This window comes from Diplotaxodon limnothrissa, linkage group LG4 (assembly GCF_057381915.1).
Source record: "Diplotaxodon limnothrissa isolate DT_005_m linkage group LG4, D_limnothrissa_male_GT1.1, whole genome shotgun sequence".
In the NCBI taxonomy this organism is placed as follows: domain Eukaryota; kingdom Metazoa; phylum Chordata; class Actinopteri; order Cichliformes; family Cichlidae; genus Diplotaxodon; species Diplotaxodon limnothrissa.
In genome coordinates, this window is record NC_140599.1 from 16,440,203 (window position 1) to 16,455,856 (window position 15,654).

The window sequence follows — 15,654 nt, forward strand, 5'->3', positions numbered from 1 at the left end:
GGTAAATATGGTAACTAAACATACATAAAATGTGTCTGGTTTTGCATTATTTTGAGCAAGCTGTGTAGCATGTATGTATAACACAAATTCAAATAAGAAAATCCACTTCCTCCCCTTTAAAGAAAGCTGTTGTTCCTGCAGTAATTATTAAAATATATTACAAAATCAGCGTGTTTAGCTAAATAATATGCATTACCAAAAATTCATGAGCAAAGAAAATTTAGGTCTAAAGTATAGTGGGCAATAAGCTTGGAAAAGAATGTCATAAGGAAACATAGTGGGGAGGGCATGACAGAACATTTAGACAGGGCAACTGGGAACAGCAATAAGGTACTCAAATATACATTCTTTATGCATATTTGTTTGGTTGTTGGTGGTTTGGTAGCAAACACTTCTTACTCATTTCTGCATTATTATACCAACAATAATGCATGTTTATGTGAATATAGTGAAACATAAATGTATATACAAATATACATAAAGATACACATGCTATCTGCTGTCATTAACATAATGCCAACAATTAAACAATGGCCTCTAATCTGAGGGCAGAAGACCTTATTAAAAGTTGGACCTAGGTTCTGAGACTGGTGCATTAAACTTGCATTCTCTCTATTGGCCAGCAGGGGGCAACCCTTCTGGCTTTCAACAAGAAAATGATTCTGTTTGACACATATTACTTAATACTTTTTGCTAATGAGTTTATGGCTTAATTGTTATATTTAATTCTTATTTATTACAGAATGATTTTTAATTTTAATATATGATTATGTTTATATTTTATATCTTGTGTATTTTTTAAAGTACGGCTAGCCTGTAATTGTGAAGCCACCATACGGTGATTCAAGAAACTGAAACAAGCCTTCAAAACAGTAGTCCACAAACCAACAGGTGATGTCACGCTACATCTATCTTTTTTATACAGTTTCCAATCAGAGGAACATTTCTAACATAACTACATCAAAAAGTTACACCTTATGTAGACTATACAGCACTGTGTTTGGTTACAGCCAGAAAAGGTTATTGGGGTTTTTCTAGCTGATAGTCCACCAGTTAACTACCATCAAATTAGAGGCCCAATATTAGACCACTTGAAATGTGTTTGACCAATATTTATTTAATTATTTTTCTCCTCAAAAACCAACAGGTGTGTTTTTCCAGCCTAGATATCAAGTACACTCAATACCCCAGGAGCCCACCTGTCTGTGTGTCACGCAATCGCGACCCTCGCTGGGAGATCGCGACCAGCGCCGGTCCCTTTCTCGCTCCCGGTCACGGTCGCGAGAGTGCCTGTGGACGTACTCGCCCCCTCGTTCTGCTACATAGCGCTCCTTGTCCACAGAGCCGTGGTGATGGTGATGATGGTGGTGGTGCTTACGGTCTTTGGAACGGCCGCGATCCCTGTCTCGATCCTTGTCTTTTGACGTGAGGTCGCCAGACTGAGTGGTTGTGCTTAGGTCTGTGCCCAGGCCTGATGACAGAGTGTTTAGAGGGGTTCGTTATTATTGCACTCCAGCGACACATTCTAGCAGCCCTTGGAACAACAACAAAAAGACTTTTATGTGCTTTTTGTTCAGTTGTACAAAAATTGGATTCATTTATTGCAGAAGGTGAGACGGTTAGAGAAAATGAGTTCTGGATAGTGGAAATATCTTCTACAGTACCTGTCAAATGATCAATTATGCAAAAAATGTGTGTGTGTTTGTGGTTTCACCCACCTGTGTCAGCCTCAGTGTAGCGACAGAGGGACCTCTCAGATGCCCGATGGCTCCGGTCTTTTCGCCGGTGTCCGTGTCTGGAACTTCTTCCCTCTTCTGGGATTGCATGCTCCATGTTGTAGTCGTCTGCCCCTCCTTTGTCTCTGTGACCACGCCCAGACCTGCTGTGGCCCAGGGAGGAGGCGGAGCGTTTCATTGGACTGCTGTCATTGATGGTCTAAGAGAGGAAGAGAAAGAAACCACCGAGGGATGGAGGGAGAGAGAGAAATGCAAGGAGAGGTGTTTCCTTTGAATGTCAGGTTGGTGTTCCATTTATACAATGGGATAACAGATATGTATAGGGGTGTATATATGGGTTTAACTGGGGTCTGTTTCTATGAAAGCCCTCAACGGATCTTCTTCCTTTAACCTATACCAAATCATAGACCCCCAATCATGCTACTTCATAAACAGAGACATTGCATACAATTTATAAGGCAGGGGTCGGCAAAAAAACCCATTAGCCAAGTTTAGTGCTTGTAAACAATCCATCCATGTATTTCAGTAGCTAAGCATGGCTAAAGCAAGGCCAGTGCAGTGTTGTATTAACATTCAAACCTGGTGCAGGGCTCAGATGCCGACCCCTGATACAGAAGATTAAAAAAAAAATTCAAAAGGAAGCACAGGGAAAGAGATGATGGCAAGCGACCATGCCTTCCATGCTTCTGTAACTTGTAATGTTAAAGAAAAAAAGGGGACAGAAGGGTCAATTCAGCACTTCTCCATTTTCACCACTCATTAATGCCCTCGAACATGGCGCATTCCAGGCTGCACAAAACTCTTCTGTTTCTGCTCTGTCTCAGCGTGCTTCCCTGCAACCATGCATGTACATAGGGGATGTCCTGAGTCTGCTAACGACATTCCTCTGCAGTGCCGATGCCTCGTGACCTGAGGCAGGACAGGACAGCAGGACAGCGCCTATGGTGCCACAAGTTGATGACCTGGGCATGAAAATCATATCAGGTTACTTCAGTGCTAAATCCTTTTTGCAGCTGAGCTGAGCAAGTTTTGTAGACATTGTGAATTGTCACAGATTAAATTACAGAAGATGGGTTGGCAGATTAACTGGCCTCACAGAAGTAGCACTGAGAATCCTATAAACATATCCATTCATATGCACGTATGTCCATATCCCTCCTTGTTTCTGACACTCTAACCACGCACCACATACATTCACGCAAGCATACACTCACTCAAACAAAAAGATCTAAGTTCTAGCATGCAGGTAGGTAGTCGTGAATGGAGACTCATAATGGAGACTGTTAACAGCAACAACACAAAGATAAGCACACAGGCATGAGGACATGAGACAACGAAGCACCAGGAGCAGCAGCTGAGTAAAGAGAGACAGAGATACAGAAGACCCGGAGACAGTCATATGACCGTAAATGATGAGAAGGGACAAGCAGAGTTCAGCCCGAATCCAAACTTTCTGCATTAAGTGCACGAGTGAAGTAGTTAAGGGTCAGTAGGATTGGTTTGGAAACTGGACTTGCATATGAGTTCATGCTAAAAATGGTTGCTTTAATACATCTTAAGAAAACCCCTGCTTAAAAACACACAACACAAAGACATGTTTGAGAAGGGGACTTGAATAAAGAGAAAGGGGAGGAGGGAGAAGACAGAGAAGACAGGGTACATACACTGAGGTTACTGCCACGTTGCTTCCCTTTCCTCCGCTGCTGTATGAGCACAGAGAAGACACACACACACACACACACACACACAAACAATGCCACAAATACACCAAATGTATGGATGTGGCGCAAACACAAAACAAGGAGGAGAAGTGATGGGGAGAGGGAGAGAAGGAAGGGAGACAGGGATGGTGTGATATGCAGTGATCAAAGAGGAAGGGTGAAGAGGAGTACAAGTTTAAAAGCGTTAGATTGAGGTTCAACCCAAAAAGAGGATGGGGTGCCAGAGTGGAGAGATGAAAGAGAGAGAAAGAGAAAAGGAGGGACAGAGAAAGAAGGTCCGATTAGACACCGAAGCAGCAGCGAGGGTGGAAGAGATACACTTACCACAAATACTGGGGGTGATTGGTGCCACGAGAGTGTTATACAGACAAGATCACCATGAAAGTGCTCAATCAACAGAAACACGGTCACAACATCAATGATGATAATCAGCGAAAAACACATATAAAAACAAGCTCCAGAACACACAAACACGCACACATCTGTAACACTCAACATCATACTAGAACCAGTCCTGCTAATAAAGGGGGGGAAGCCCGGTTCGGCACTTGGAAAACCTCTGCTAGGAAGGAAGAGACAGTTTAGCAAATCGAGAAAAAAAAAGATAAATAAATCACGGTCCTGACAAAAGAAGAAGAAATAATGTGGGGTGGGTGTGGGGGTAGAGAACTGCGCATGTCTGTGTGTGGTTTATAAATGTGTCGTGTGTGAATGACAACCAGAGCACTCACCGAGATATGAAACAGTTTAACATGGATGAGGGTGTGGGATGGAAAACAAGGCAACCGCATTTCCGAAAACACCTCCATGCAGGTGAAAGAGAGATAAGGGGAAGAGAAAAGCAAAACAGTCGGGAGAAAAGAAAAAGAAAGGAATGAAAGGTCTGACTTTGCCTTGCTGTGGTCCTTGTGAACCCAAGCCTGGAGGTCAACATGTCAGCAAAACATTTACATGTTTTACCCTGAAATATTGTCATGATATGCTAGCGGACATCATGGTTGCAACCACGTCACCCAGTGCAAAATGTAACCAGTGATTGTAAAAGTTTGTCGTTCGCAACCTCGTCCCAAACGTTCTCCACTCTGGATTCAAGAGGCCGCAGCAAGAAATCCATAAGCAACGAGTCAGACCTTTGTGAATGTCATTGTTCCAAACAAAAGGAGATAAGGAGCGGACACAATGAGGACAACGGACAGTGGAAAGGTGAGAATGCTGCTCACTTGGTTGTCGCCTGGGAGGCGGGGCATGGAAGCGGCCCTGCCGTGGCCTTCCATTGGTGGAAAGTGCTCAGTATCCGAGTAACCATCCTGCCCCATCTCTCTCATCTCTACCGTCTGTAAACAGAGCAGGAGAGCAGGAGGTGGTGTGATTGGCTGCCATGAAAACTAATAGGGAGGAGGAGAGGGGGGTAAGGTGGAAAGGTTATCCAAAGAGAGCAGAAAGCTGAAGGTCCCAGAGGAAAATCATGTCAGTTGGATAATTTGGTCTTTAATTGTTGTTTTCATTTTTAAATCAAACAGAAAAAAGGAAATTGTGTGTTTTGGTCTTTAGAAAATACTCCAACCAAAATCCAATTTTGTGTTTGCATGCTGCTGTCACTTGAGTTGCAACAAATGCGAGCAGAAGGTGATTTGTTGTTTCCCTTTTTGTTTAGTGGCACTCAATGCCAGATGGAGGAGGTTGTGAGTCACGGCAGGAGTGGATTTCTGGGAGGAAAAAACCACGTGCAGCCAAAAAGAGGCATGAGGGGAAAAAAAGAAAGAAAAAAAGAAATCTGATCAGAAGATAATGTTAGCCAGGTGCAGGTCCTGGTACATTGTGGGCACTAAATGAGGTTATGTAAAACTGAAACTGCACTGGTGGGTCAGCTGCACTGCAGTTATCAAAAATCCAGTATGTTGGGGTTTTTTTTAAATCAGAAACATGCAAATTTTATGTAGCAAATTTGCAAAATTCGATTTTGTTTGGAGTAAATCGCATTTTAGTTAAATCTGAACTGATAATCAAAGAATACCAGGTTGTCTCTCTGGCTGCTGAGTTTAGTCGTTCCTTTAGAGCTCTGCTGATTGTGGACAGGTGGCTACAATAAGAGGGCTGACAGATGCATGTACCTGCCAGACCCCCACCCTCCCCCCGCACGAGGTCTACAAGCAGACATGTTTAACGGCATGAAAACAGAGACATGAACCAGTCTGAGTCAAATGAGATGCAGAGATATATAGCCACTGAACAATTCAGTGAGATTTTAAAGAAATAAAATAAAATAAAAAGACTTGTGTGTAGAGACAGGTTTGAGAGATGGAGCTAATCAAAGAAATGTTCAATGTTAGTGATATCTGAAGAATCCAAAAAAGAGGAACTGCAGGAAATAAGTGTAACAACTTCAGTAAAATGATAAAGGCAACAGTGCAGTAACGGTGATGCAGTCTGAGCTCTGAACTTACGACACCATAAGAATGGGAGAGTATTCCTAACAATGAACATACTGGGAAAAAACTAAATAAACTTATCAGCTGCCCTGATTTGATCTAATCCTCTATAAAAATCAGGTGTTACAAATGAGCAGGTCACTGCTGAGCCTGGATACGGAATTACAAACTTGAACAGTGAAGATTTTACCACGTAATTGTCCTCAGTTGCAATTGGGAGCTACATCAAGTAACACGGCACAAACTATTATCTGTGTGGTCTCTGGCCAGCTTATTGTGCCATTTCCAGTGTGTGTGTGTGTGTGTGTGTGTGTGTGTGTGTGCGCTTTTACCTGAGAGTTGGTCATGCTTCCCAGGCCATCCACAGGGTGTCCCTCAGGGCTCCAGCTGCCAACCTTCTGAGACATTTCCTGAGCGCGAGCCGTCACCCACGACTGGCTTTCCGGGACACCTCCCTCCACCGGCCTGTGACACACACACAAACTCATATTTACAAGTAAAGGGTATGTCTTTCTTCAGCAAACCTGTTCCTGTAAAGTGAAAATAATCCAGAAGTGTCCAACTCACAGGCTGTTGGTGGTGTCTGTCATCTCAGGAGGAGGCAGGGCATTGTTAAGTCCCGGACCCCCATCCTGGGAGGGGGTAGGTGGCTCCACGCGCTGAAATAGTAATGGCGTTCGATTCTGTGTGAGATATACAACATGGCCGTCGCCAGCTATCAGGCAGACTGACAGGGAAATGGGGAGGGGGAACAAGGGCAGAGCATGAAGAGAGGGGATAGAGAGAGGGGGCTGCCGGTTGAAGCGAGACCGGGCAAACGGGAGAATGGAAGAGGGATGAATGCAAGAGCAACGAATGCCCAGCAGCTAGCAGAAGGAGAGAGATGAGCAGACTCAGATGTCATTCTGGGATCAAAGCAAAATGACGATCAGTGAGGAAGCGGGATTCAACCACTGCATCCAGAGCTTCATACAGCAAACTATCACATTATGGTTGTCATCTGATGCATTAACAGGCTGAAATTTAATGGGTGGGGGTGGGTATGTAAAAAGAGAAGAAAAAAACATTTGCAGGACAATTAAAAAAAAAAGATCCTATTCTAAAATGATAGAGGACATTGTAGCAAAGAAACACAGCAAGAAGCCGGTAGCAGGCAGGTAAAGTACACGATGGCACGTGTCAAATAAGAATTGCTACATTTGTTACAACTGCCTAATGTCCACTAATGACCACTTAAATCTAAAATTTTATTTAGTTGTTAAATTATTTTATTATTTTTCTTTTGTTTTTCAGTTTACTTATGTGAAAATACTGTAGCAAGCATCCCAATTAGTTTGCAAGGAATAAACACAATGTGAACCCCAACAAGTAAAGCACATCTAAAACTTGTGTGATCCGGTCTGGCCTAGCTGCGTTTTCTATAATGAAACACTGCATAGATCTCTCTTTGCATTTCTAGATAATATGGTAGCTGAGATCTGAGGCTCTAGTAAAGTCACACCGCAGACTGTGTGATAAAAAGTATGTATAAAAACAATTGTGTGAGAAATGCGTCTGTGTGTGGATGTGGAACATTGCAAAGGACTGAAGGCAGGAGAAAATAATGAGGATCAGAAATAATAAAGAAGGCAGTGGCTTGCTGATGTTTCGGGAACATCATGAGAAGTATCTCATAATACATAACACGTGCAATGACAATATTAAGTGCAAGCAGACCTTTATATTACGGCTGAATAATAATGTTAGGAATCACATAATTTCAGCATTGATAACATATCATCTTGTGAGGGAGGTCTATACCTTTCCAAGGTGACAAGCATGGGTAACAGGGAGTTAGAAGGTAGTGTATTGTTACAAGCAGTTGATATAGGAAAGACACAAGCTCAGCTAAAGAAGCCATTGTGAAGATTCCCATCAGGTTCAGGCATGGGCACATTTGGGATTGTGACAACATTTTAGCTTAATGTGAAAAAAATAACCTGCTACATTCTGTATGAGGAAAATGTTTTTTTTTTCCTCAAGAATTTCAGTGCTAGTGTAACAAACTTTGCCCAGAAGGTGGCAGCATTGTTTCTGAGCATTACCTTTGTGAAGTTATTGCGTTTGCCTTTATAGGTAATTGAATGGACACGCTTCCCTAATCTGAACGAATGCTGTCACAGTCCGGGCTTGTATAGATGAAGTTACAGACCTGTGGCCTCGGTTTCAGCACGTCAGTCTGCCTTTAATTTTAAAGGATCGGATGCAGGTAGAGTGTTACTTCACTGGAGACAGGCAGTACCTGCTCATCACGAAGAGCCTGGGAACGTTTGATCTTGCTCTGCCGGTAGTACTCCATGATCATCATGGCGGCATAGATTTTCCCCACTGTCAGGTCGGTCGCTGCAGAGAGAATGACAAGTTACCCTGCAGGATCAGGCTCTTTGGTCTTTGAGCATGAGGAATGGTAGAGAGGTGTGAGGCAAGCGCACAGGAAGCACTTGCATACATGAACATACGAGAAAATTGTCTTTTCACTGCCAGGCTGATTAAAAACTTCAGTTAACTCTAAAAAACACTTCTATGTGTCACAAGTACAATGCTGTAACTGAACAATCTCCTTCTGATATATGGCTCGTGTTTAGTGTGTAATATTAAACAAACTGTGGTCTCCAGTAAAATGAATAAAATTGTTTAAAAAGAGATACAATCTGTGCACATCAAGGCATCACAGAATGAGAGCAACTACTGATTTATACTTTCCTCAATATAACTAATGGTAAAAAGAGAGATTTGCCCCTAGTCTATAAAGCTGCCTGCCACGGAGTGAAAAGACATCTGTAGAAGGTTTATCTATAGTAGGACACCCTCTGATCTCAGGCACAGAAATGGGTAGAAGTGTGAATGTTAAGGAATGGTGACTCTTGCGTTTGTGAGTTTAAGGAGGGAAAAAAATGCAGTATTCATTTTGTAATTTTGTGATTGCAAATGAATACTTTACCGCCACCTGTTGGACACAGATGGTAGCTTCAGTCTTGTAACCCTGAACTAGCAAAAGTTCACAACTACCTTTTTTTTCTCTTGGGCTGCTGACCTATTATGGCCAACGCATGCAGAATTTTTCCATGTACTGTATTGTAGCATGCAAAGAAAGCCCTTTAAGTGTGAGGCAGCATTAAAAATGCCAAAAAGCAACACAGCAGTAGTTCACAATCATAGCAGGAAGTCGCTGCAGCTAGCCCGAAATAAATCATCAGGGTCTGTTACTGTCATTATTCATTTGATGGAGGGACGTGAGGAAAAGTCAGCTGAATTTACGTCATGAGTGAGTCAGAGAGGAAATACGCCCAAATGCATAAGAAAGTACACTCTGTCATTCTCCGAAGGAAAGAAGTTTCATAAATATTATTACAGGAGGAAGTTTACCCTCATTAATGATTAGAGAGCACTCTTGGCAATTCCCGGGCACAGAGCCAGCCATCCCCACTCTGGCTGCATTGAAAAAGCAGCATTGGGTATCCATACTTACAGTATTTAACCATGACAGAGTATTATTGAAAGTCATCAGGAAATGAAAATGCAGATACATTTCTTTAGATGGGAAGCAGTGATACGGGTAAAGAAGAAGAATATTACTTTTTTTGTCTCACTCACGAAGGTCTTAGAACAGATGGCCAAATCACGTACACGATGACGCACTCGAGACATTCTTATAGACATCCAACTGGGCTGTGTGTGGTTCAAAGATGGGTCTTCTAGGAAGTGACGGTCATAGCTCCTACAGTTCAAAGAGCAAATACGCTGAATGGCCTACATCGCGAACATGTGGCCATCTGCCACATGAAAGCATTTGCGAGAAGCTAGTTGTGGTGGCTCCATCTGGAAAGGGGTGGTGGTAAAGAACTGCAGCACATGCCAGGAAATGACAGGCTGAGGCTCCGCTGCTGTGATAGAAGCGGCCAGCCCCTGTGGCAATATGATGGGCAAGCATGACTTCCCCATGATTCAAGTGGGTATTTCACATTTCCATAATTTTTAGCTTCTTATGGATAACCAGAAGAAGTGGTCTGCAACAATCAACCAAAATTCATCCCAGTAAGCTCAGGTTACTTCTGAGGGTATGTAGCAGTTAACAGACTCCAGTTTCTACAGAGAAACAACAAGCAGAGCACTGCCTTTAACAAGTACGAATACCACCTGAAAGACTGAATCTTTGAACCAGTGTTGTAGTTTATTTAATGAAGTTTTTTTTCTCCTTGTTTTGGATAATTGGGGATTAGGGGAGGAGTGTAATGGATTGGAATTGCAGGAGACTGTATTATTGCACTGCCACCCATTGGACATTTTTGATATATTCAGTGATGATGGAGAAAGGGTTTTTTCAGTCAAGAGCTGTTGTCCTTGTGTAGTTCAGTCTCAGTCAGTTTTATTGATCTCCACTTCAAGATACTGCACTATTGCGTGGGTGTGTGGAGCTGTTTTGTGTCTACCATGCAGCTTGTTTCTGTGCTTCTGTTTTTTCATGATCATTTTCACACAATCTGAGTACTGATGTGTGAGACAGATGTGAAAGCTAATTCAGAGGGTGCAGCACTGGAAAAAGACTGGTTTGGAGAAGCAGACCTCAGGGGGCATGGAGAGGAACAATGGTGGAGCATTAGGTGGTAGCAGAAAATGGCACTGCTGTGGTTTACCCAAACTCTGGTCACTTACACTTGTGTGGTGTCACCAGCAAATCCAGATGCTTCTGGGAGAGGTTGGGCCAGATTGCCATCATCTCTTTCCTTAGCTCTGCATCCATCTGGTGTTTGTCGATACCACCTAGACATATTCATTAAAAAAACAGAAGCATGCACACACATGCAGATACACACACACATGTATGGACATCCATGCCCAAGTATGAGAACACAAATGAACACAAAACACAGAAAAATGCACATTAAGAAAGTTTACCCATACACACAAAATTACACACATTGTTTATAGCCATTCAGATTGAAAGGAAAAGGGGGAAAAGACATACAAACATGGAAACAGACAAACAGAAAAAAAAAGGTTCCTTTTATTAGTCATGTAATTAATATAAGCTCACAACTGAAGTGAAACACAAGCAATCAACTTTGTGAGCTACATTCAGTCTCACCTTCAGCCTCACGCTAAATCTAGAAAAGTTCTACATATAGAATCTAAAGCCTTGGAAATAACAACACATCAGTTGCTGTATAGAGGATTGAGCATCAAGAAGAGTTCGAAGTTTCTGGTTCAGCACAGAAAAGACAATTCTGCTTTGAGGATGTTGGGGTTAAGAGAGAAGGAAGAAGAAAGCATGTGAAAATGTGACAAGTGAAAGTCAAATTGTCCGTACCCTTGGCAATCTTTATGTCCAGCGCTGTGCGGATCAAGGCCATGAGAGTGGAGTTGAAGTGGACCGTGTTGTCATCAGCCACGGGCAGATCCATACGGAGCAATCTCTGCGAGGAAGCCAGTCAGGCAGTAAGAACATTGAGGAGAAGGTGGGGTGCATGTAGAACCTCCAGGTGAAAAGGGGGAAGGGCTCTGAGCTTGTAGCAGGGAAGGAGAGTGGGTAGAAGGGAAGAGGGGGTGGGTTCGGAAGTTGAAGGAGCTGTGCATAGCATCTGCAGCAGGCCCTGACTTTGTCTGTCAGCCTATAGTGGCTCAGACTTAAGTGTCAAATTAGGCGCATATGTGATTATGAGTGCTGAAGTGACAAGAGAGTCGTAGTAATGCCCAAATTCTTGTTCATTTTTAAACATCTAAGTCACAAATTGATTAGTGGAGACTTTTTTCAGAATCACATTCTTATTTGCTTCATAACTGTCCAGGAACAGGCTGAGCAGCAGTTACTATTATCCAGAGCTCCCCCTAGTGCTTTGGAGGTTCACAGTGAAAACAACAGAGACCAGATGATAAACCAATAAGCCAACCGAGGGACTGGTCTAAGAAAGAGGAACACTGTGGTTTTTGTTTATTGGTTTTATCCTTTGCGGGTCTTGTTGGTTAGTAACAAACACACACGAATAATACGATTTACATCAACTAACAGAGTGATGTTCATGCATGTTTGGTGACAAAAGACAACAACCCGGCGACATCCAAGACATGCAGCGCACCATGCATCTCCCCCGTCCCCACATTCCAAAAATATGCCTCTCCTTTAATCCGTCTTTCCCCCCAAATCCTTCTTGCGCGTTCCACCCCCATGCAGCATGCAATGCAGGCACAATATGCCTCACAGGACAAGCAGCTGTGCAGCTGTACACAGAAAGCATCCTCTGTTGGCGACATTAAAATGAGTTTGTGAGTTGCTTTAATGTGGCTGTTATCGGAGGCATTAAGAAAAATAGTAGACAATGAGGCTACGCTGACATTTTCTGATGTCAAATGTGTGAACAAATGGGTATAGACTCGAAGGGTTAATAGGTGAGAGAGAGCAGCGTTCTGTGGAAAAAGAGGAAAAAAAACAACAACAACAACAAAAACAAAAAAAAAAGCCCACCATGGAAGCGTTGTTCTGGTGCTAAGACGCGTAATGATTTTTCAGGTGAACATAATCCAGGCGTGTGTAGGAAATATGAGGTGAAGCGAAATATTTCTTCTGCCAGAAAACAGATATAATAAGAACTGAAAGGGAAAGCTTAAGGGAAAGAGATGATAGAGAAAGAAAAATCAATAGGTTATGAGCTGGAGCACATAAAGAGAAAAAGTGACCGAAAATAGAAAAATAAAAGTCAAAACAATGTAATGTAAAAAAAGAAAAGGAATCACTGCCATACTTAGTTGGCTGTGTCTGTAAAGGGAAAAAAAATAAAGCAAGCAGTCCTGCCTGAAAAGCCATGCTGTCTCTCTTCAGGAGAGAATAGATCAAAGGTTAAAAGCAGCGACACTAAAAGGATAGCTATTAGGTGGACTGGATGGAAGGTCCTAGTTAAGATTTAGATTCGCCTGGAAAGCAAATTGAGACTTATGCTAAATAAATTTGGATCTAGTAATATTTATCAGAGAAGACAAAGATGCTCAACCATGCATAAAAAGCATTATAGAATGCTAAGCACACCTACCAGGATACATTTTGGTATTTTTACTTTTACATTTCAGGAAGGAGGCTCATAGTTTGAAAGTTTATAGGCCCAAGTTGGATGATGGCGGGTGTTAAACATAAAATGTTCAATTAAAAAACAGAAAAGTAGAGAGTTAAAAAGCTTGGGTCAAATAGCACATTGTATCAGATCACAACGTCAGCAATCTTGACTTCTTTTATGTAATCGGATAAACGTGTTTAATCACATGCAGCTTTAAATCATGTAAAATCTCTGCACTATTTGCCCCAGCTCTACTGGAAGAGAAGTGGGAGGTGGAGAAAGCAATGGAGTGATCGTCTGTGCCTACAGATTGTGTGGCTTGCTGCCTCCTCAGGCTAACAGTAATCTGAAAAAGATTTTTTTTAACCTGATCACGTGTAGCATGTAATGTAAATGTGTTATTAATGTTTAGTATATTCTTAATCTAACGGTTTGCATGATATCCATTGTACCTGTATTGTACTTGACAAATAGGGCATGTGCAGGAGTGATGCGGTGGTGTTGGTGGGGACTGGCCATGCAGGGGGGAAAGTGAGGGAGTGTACATGTGTGGAGAAGGGAGCAATATGCAGAGATAATGGGGGGGGGGGGGGGGGGGGGCTGGAAACAGAATAGAACTGCATTGACGACAGAACCAAAGGACAAAGAGAAGATTGGACTTGCAGATAGAAAAGGCTGCTTGGGGGCTTGGAGCTGCTACATGAAGGGTGACAGAAAAAGAACTGCTTCTGTATGGCAACCAAAGGCTCTCTGAGGAAAACACATCACTGACACAAGCCCTTCTGCTCTCTCTACCATGAGAAGTAACAGAAAATATCTGTGTAGGTTGATATGACCTATTTCTGTGTGTTTCTGTGTATGCGTCTACCTCATCCACAGGATGGAACGAGTCAGAGGACATAAGTCTAATGGACCTTCCAAGCCCTGCTGCACACGCATGCTTCTGTGTAAGTGTATGTATTGAAGGGTGCCTACATGTGTGACACGTTTATCTGCTTAATAGGTGTCTTAATGTCTTCATACAGCATTGATCTATACAGTTAAACGAGGACACTACTAATCGTGAGGTGTGTGCCTTTTGTGCTTTTGTGTATGTGAGCTGTACACGGTGCAAATGAGCTGAGAAGGTCCCTCTTTGTCATCCCCTCCTGTGGATACAGACCCCTTATCTAAACCCGTCAACCTAACCATCCTGCTACCTCCACCCACAAGTCCCACATCACCACACAACGTCACAACACCGACCAGCCCACCCCCACTTTCCACAAAAAGAAACAGGAACAGAACCAAAGAAACAATGACACTAAAAGTTTACACCACGTTGATAATTTAAATCATTGTTCTAGATAGCCTTCCCCCCCAAAAAACCCACATCACCCATAGAAGACTTGGGTGAAGATGGGGGCCTTTCTGACCTTGTAGGCCACCCGAGCTGGACACCTCTTCCCGAGGCCTAGTGGAGGACTCATGTGCCTCAGCATGTCATACATTTCCCTGCAACTGATCCTGCCACTGCATCATCAGCCATGCCACCACCCCGTTAACAAGAAAGAGAGAGATGCAGATATTCCAAGAAGGAGAAATACAATGGAGAGAGAGTGAAAGAGTAGCAGAAAAGATTTTAGAGAAAGATAGACAGAAAGCAAGAGAGAGAGAGAGAGATGACTGAAACAATGTTTTAAAAAAAACAACAGAGAGACAAGGTTATTGGGAGGATTTGGAGAGACTGTTTTGGCTGTGTGGCTTCTCTTTGAGTAACAGTACTCTCTAACAGGTTGTCATATCAGAGAACAGGGTAAATGACAGTGGATAGGGAGGCGAGCAAGAGGAAGAATTTAAGGAATAAATATCCTCTTGTAGTATCAGAAGATAATTCTGTGCAAGAACAGAACAGGCAGAGCCTGACAGCGGGCGCCAAGCTGCTCCTGCTCAGACAGGAGAGGAAAAGGAAGAGGAAGGAGTGAGGGAAGAAGTGTCAATGCAGTTTCTGTCGTTCCCCCAACCCCCCAACAACCAAGAACAATGCAACACTACAGTGGGCGACCGTAGCTTGCTACATTATAGCCATGTCTCCACAGCAAGCAAAAGGAAAAAAAATGCTCATATATTAAAAAAAAAAAAAAAGATTATTTTTTCCAACATGATAAAACGCCTTGATGTGAATTACCCCTCCCTATTTCGGTTAATGCATTTCGCATGCTTCTCTGGGTGTCTGCATTGTCCCGCACATTCTCTCGGCAGTTCAGAATGCAAGTCGATAATGGTGGAAACAAAGTTGTAAAGTTGAAATGAAGAAGAAAACAAAGCGGCATTCACTCCATTCCTGGATGCTGTGGCTAGCAAGAGTGATTTAAGAAGTTTTGTTTGAATGGAAGTCAAACCTTGCAGGCCACCCTATGGGGGCATTTCTTGCCTAAGCCAAGAGGCGGGTCGATAACTCGTAATAAACTGTACATGTCCTTATAATGTATGCGCCCGCTGCAAGAAGAATACAGGGAGTTAACAAACACGCGCACACACACACACACACACACACACACACACACACAAGAAAAACACATGCACGCGCACACACACAGGCACACACATCAAGAAAGAAGAGGGGACATTGGGAGGAAGAATACAAGATTGACAAGAACACAGTATCTGGAAATACTTTACAATATAGAAGAACTGTAAAAACTGA

General features: G+C 42.7%; 1 protein-coding gene across 1 annotated transcript in view; it reads right to left on the reverse strand.

Annotated features, from left to right (window-relative positions):
• cacna1aa (calcium channel, voltage-dependent, P/Q type, alpha 1A subunit, a) overlaps positions 1-15,654 on the reverse strand; it is an 89,775-nt gene that overhangs the window by 1,189 nt on the left and 72,932 nt on the right. Inside the window, exons 39-47 of the mRNA XM_085352311.1 lie at positions 15,350-15,446; positions 11,234-11,339; positions 10,579-10,686; positions 8,168-8,268; positions 6,454-6,569; positions 6,219-6,351; positions 4,678-4,791; positions 1,719-1,935; positions 1,200-1,471 (exon numbers count right to left, since the gene is read on the reverse strand). Coding sequence (XP_085208437.1) covers positions 1,200-1,471; positions 1,719-1,935; positions 4,678-4,791; positions 6,219-6,351; positions 6,454-6,569; positions 8,168-8,268; positions 10,579-10,686; positions 11,234-11,339; positions 15,350-15,446 — 1,264 coding nt within the window. The remainder of the gene's footprint in view (positions 1-1,199; positions 1,472-1,718; positions 1,936-4,677; positions 4,792-6,218; positions 6,352-6,453; positions 6,570-8,167; positions 8,269-10,578; positions 10,687-11,233; positions 11,340-15,349; positions 15,447-15,654) is intronic.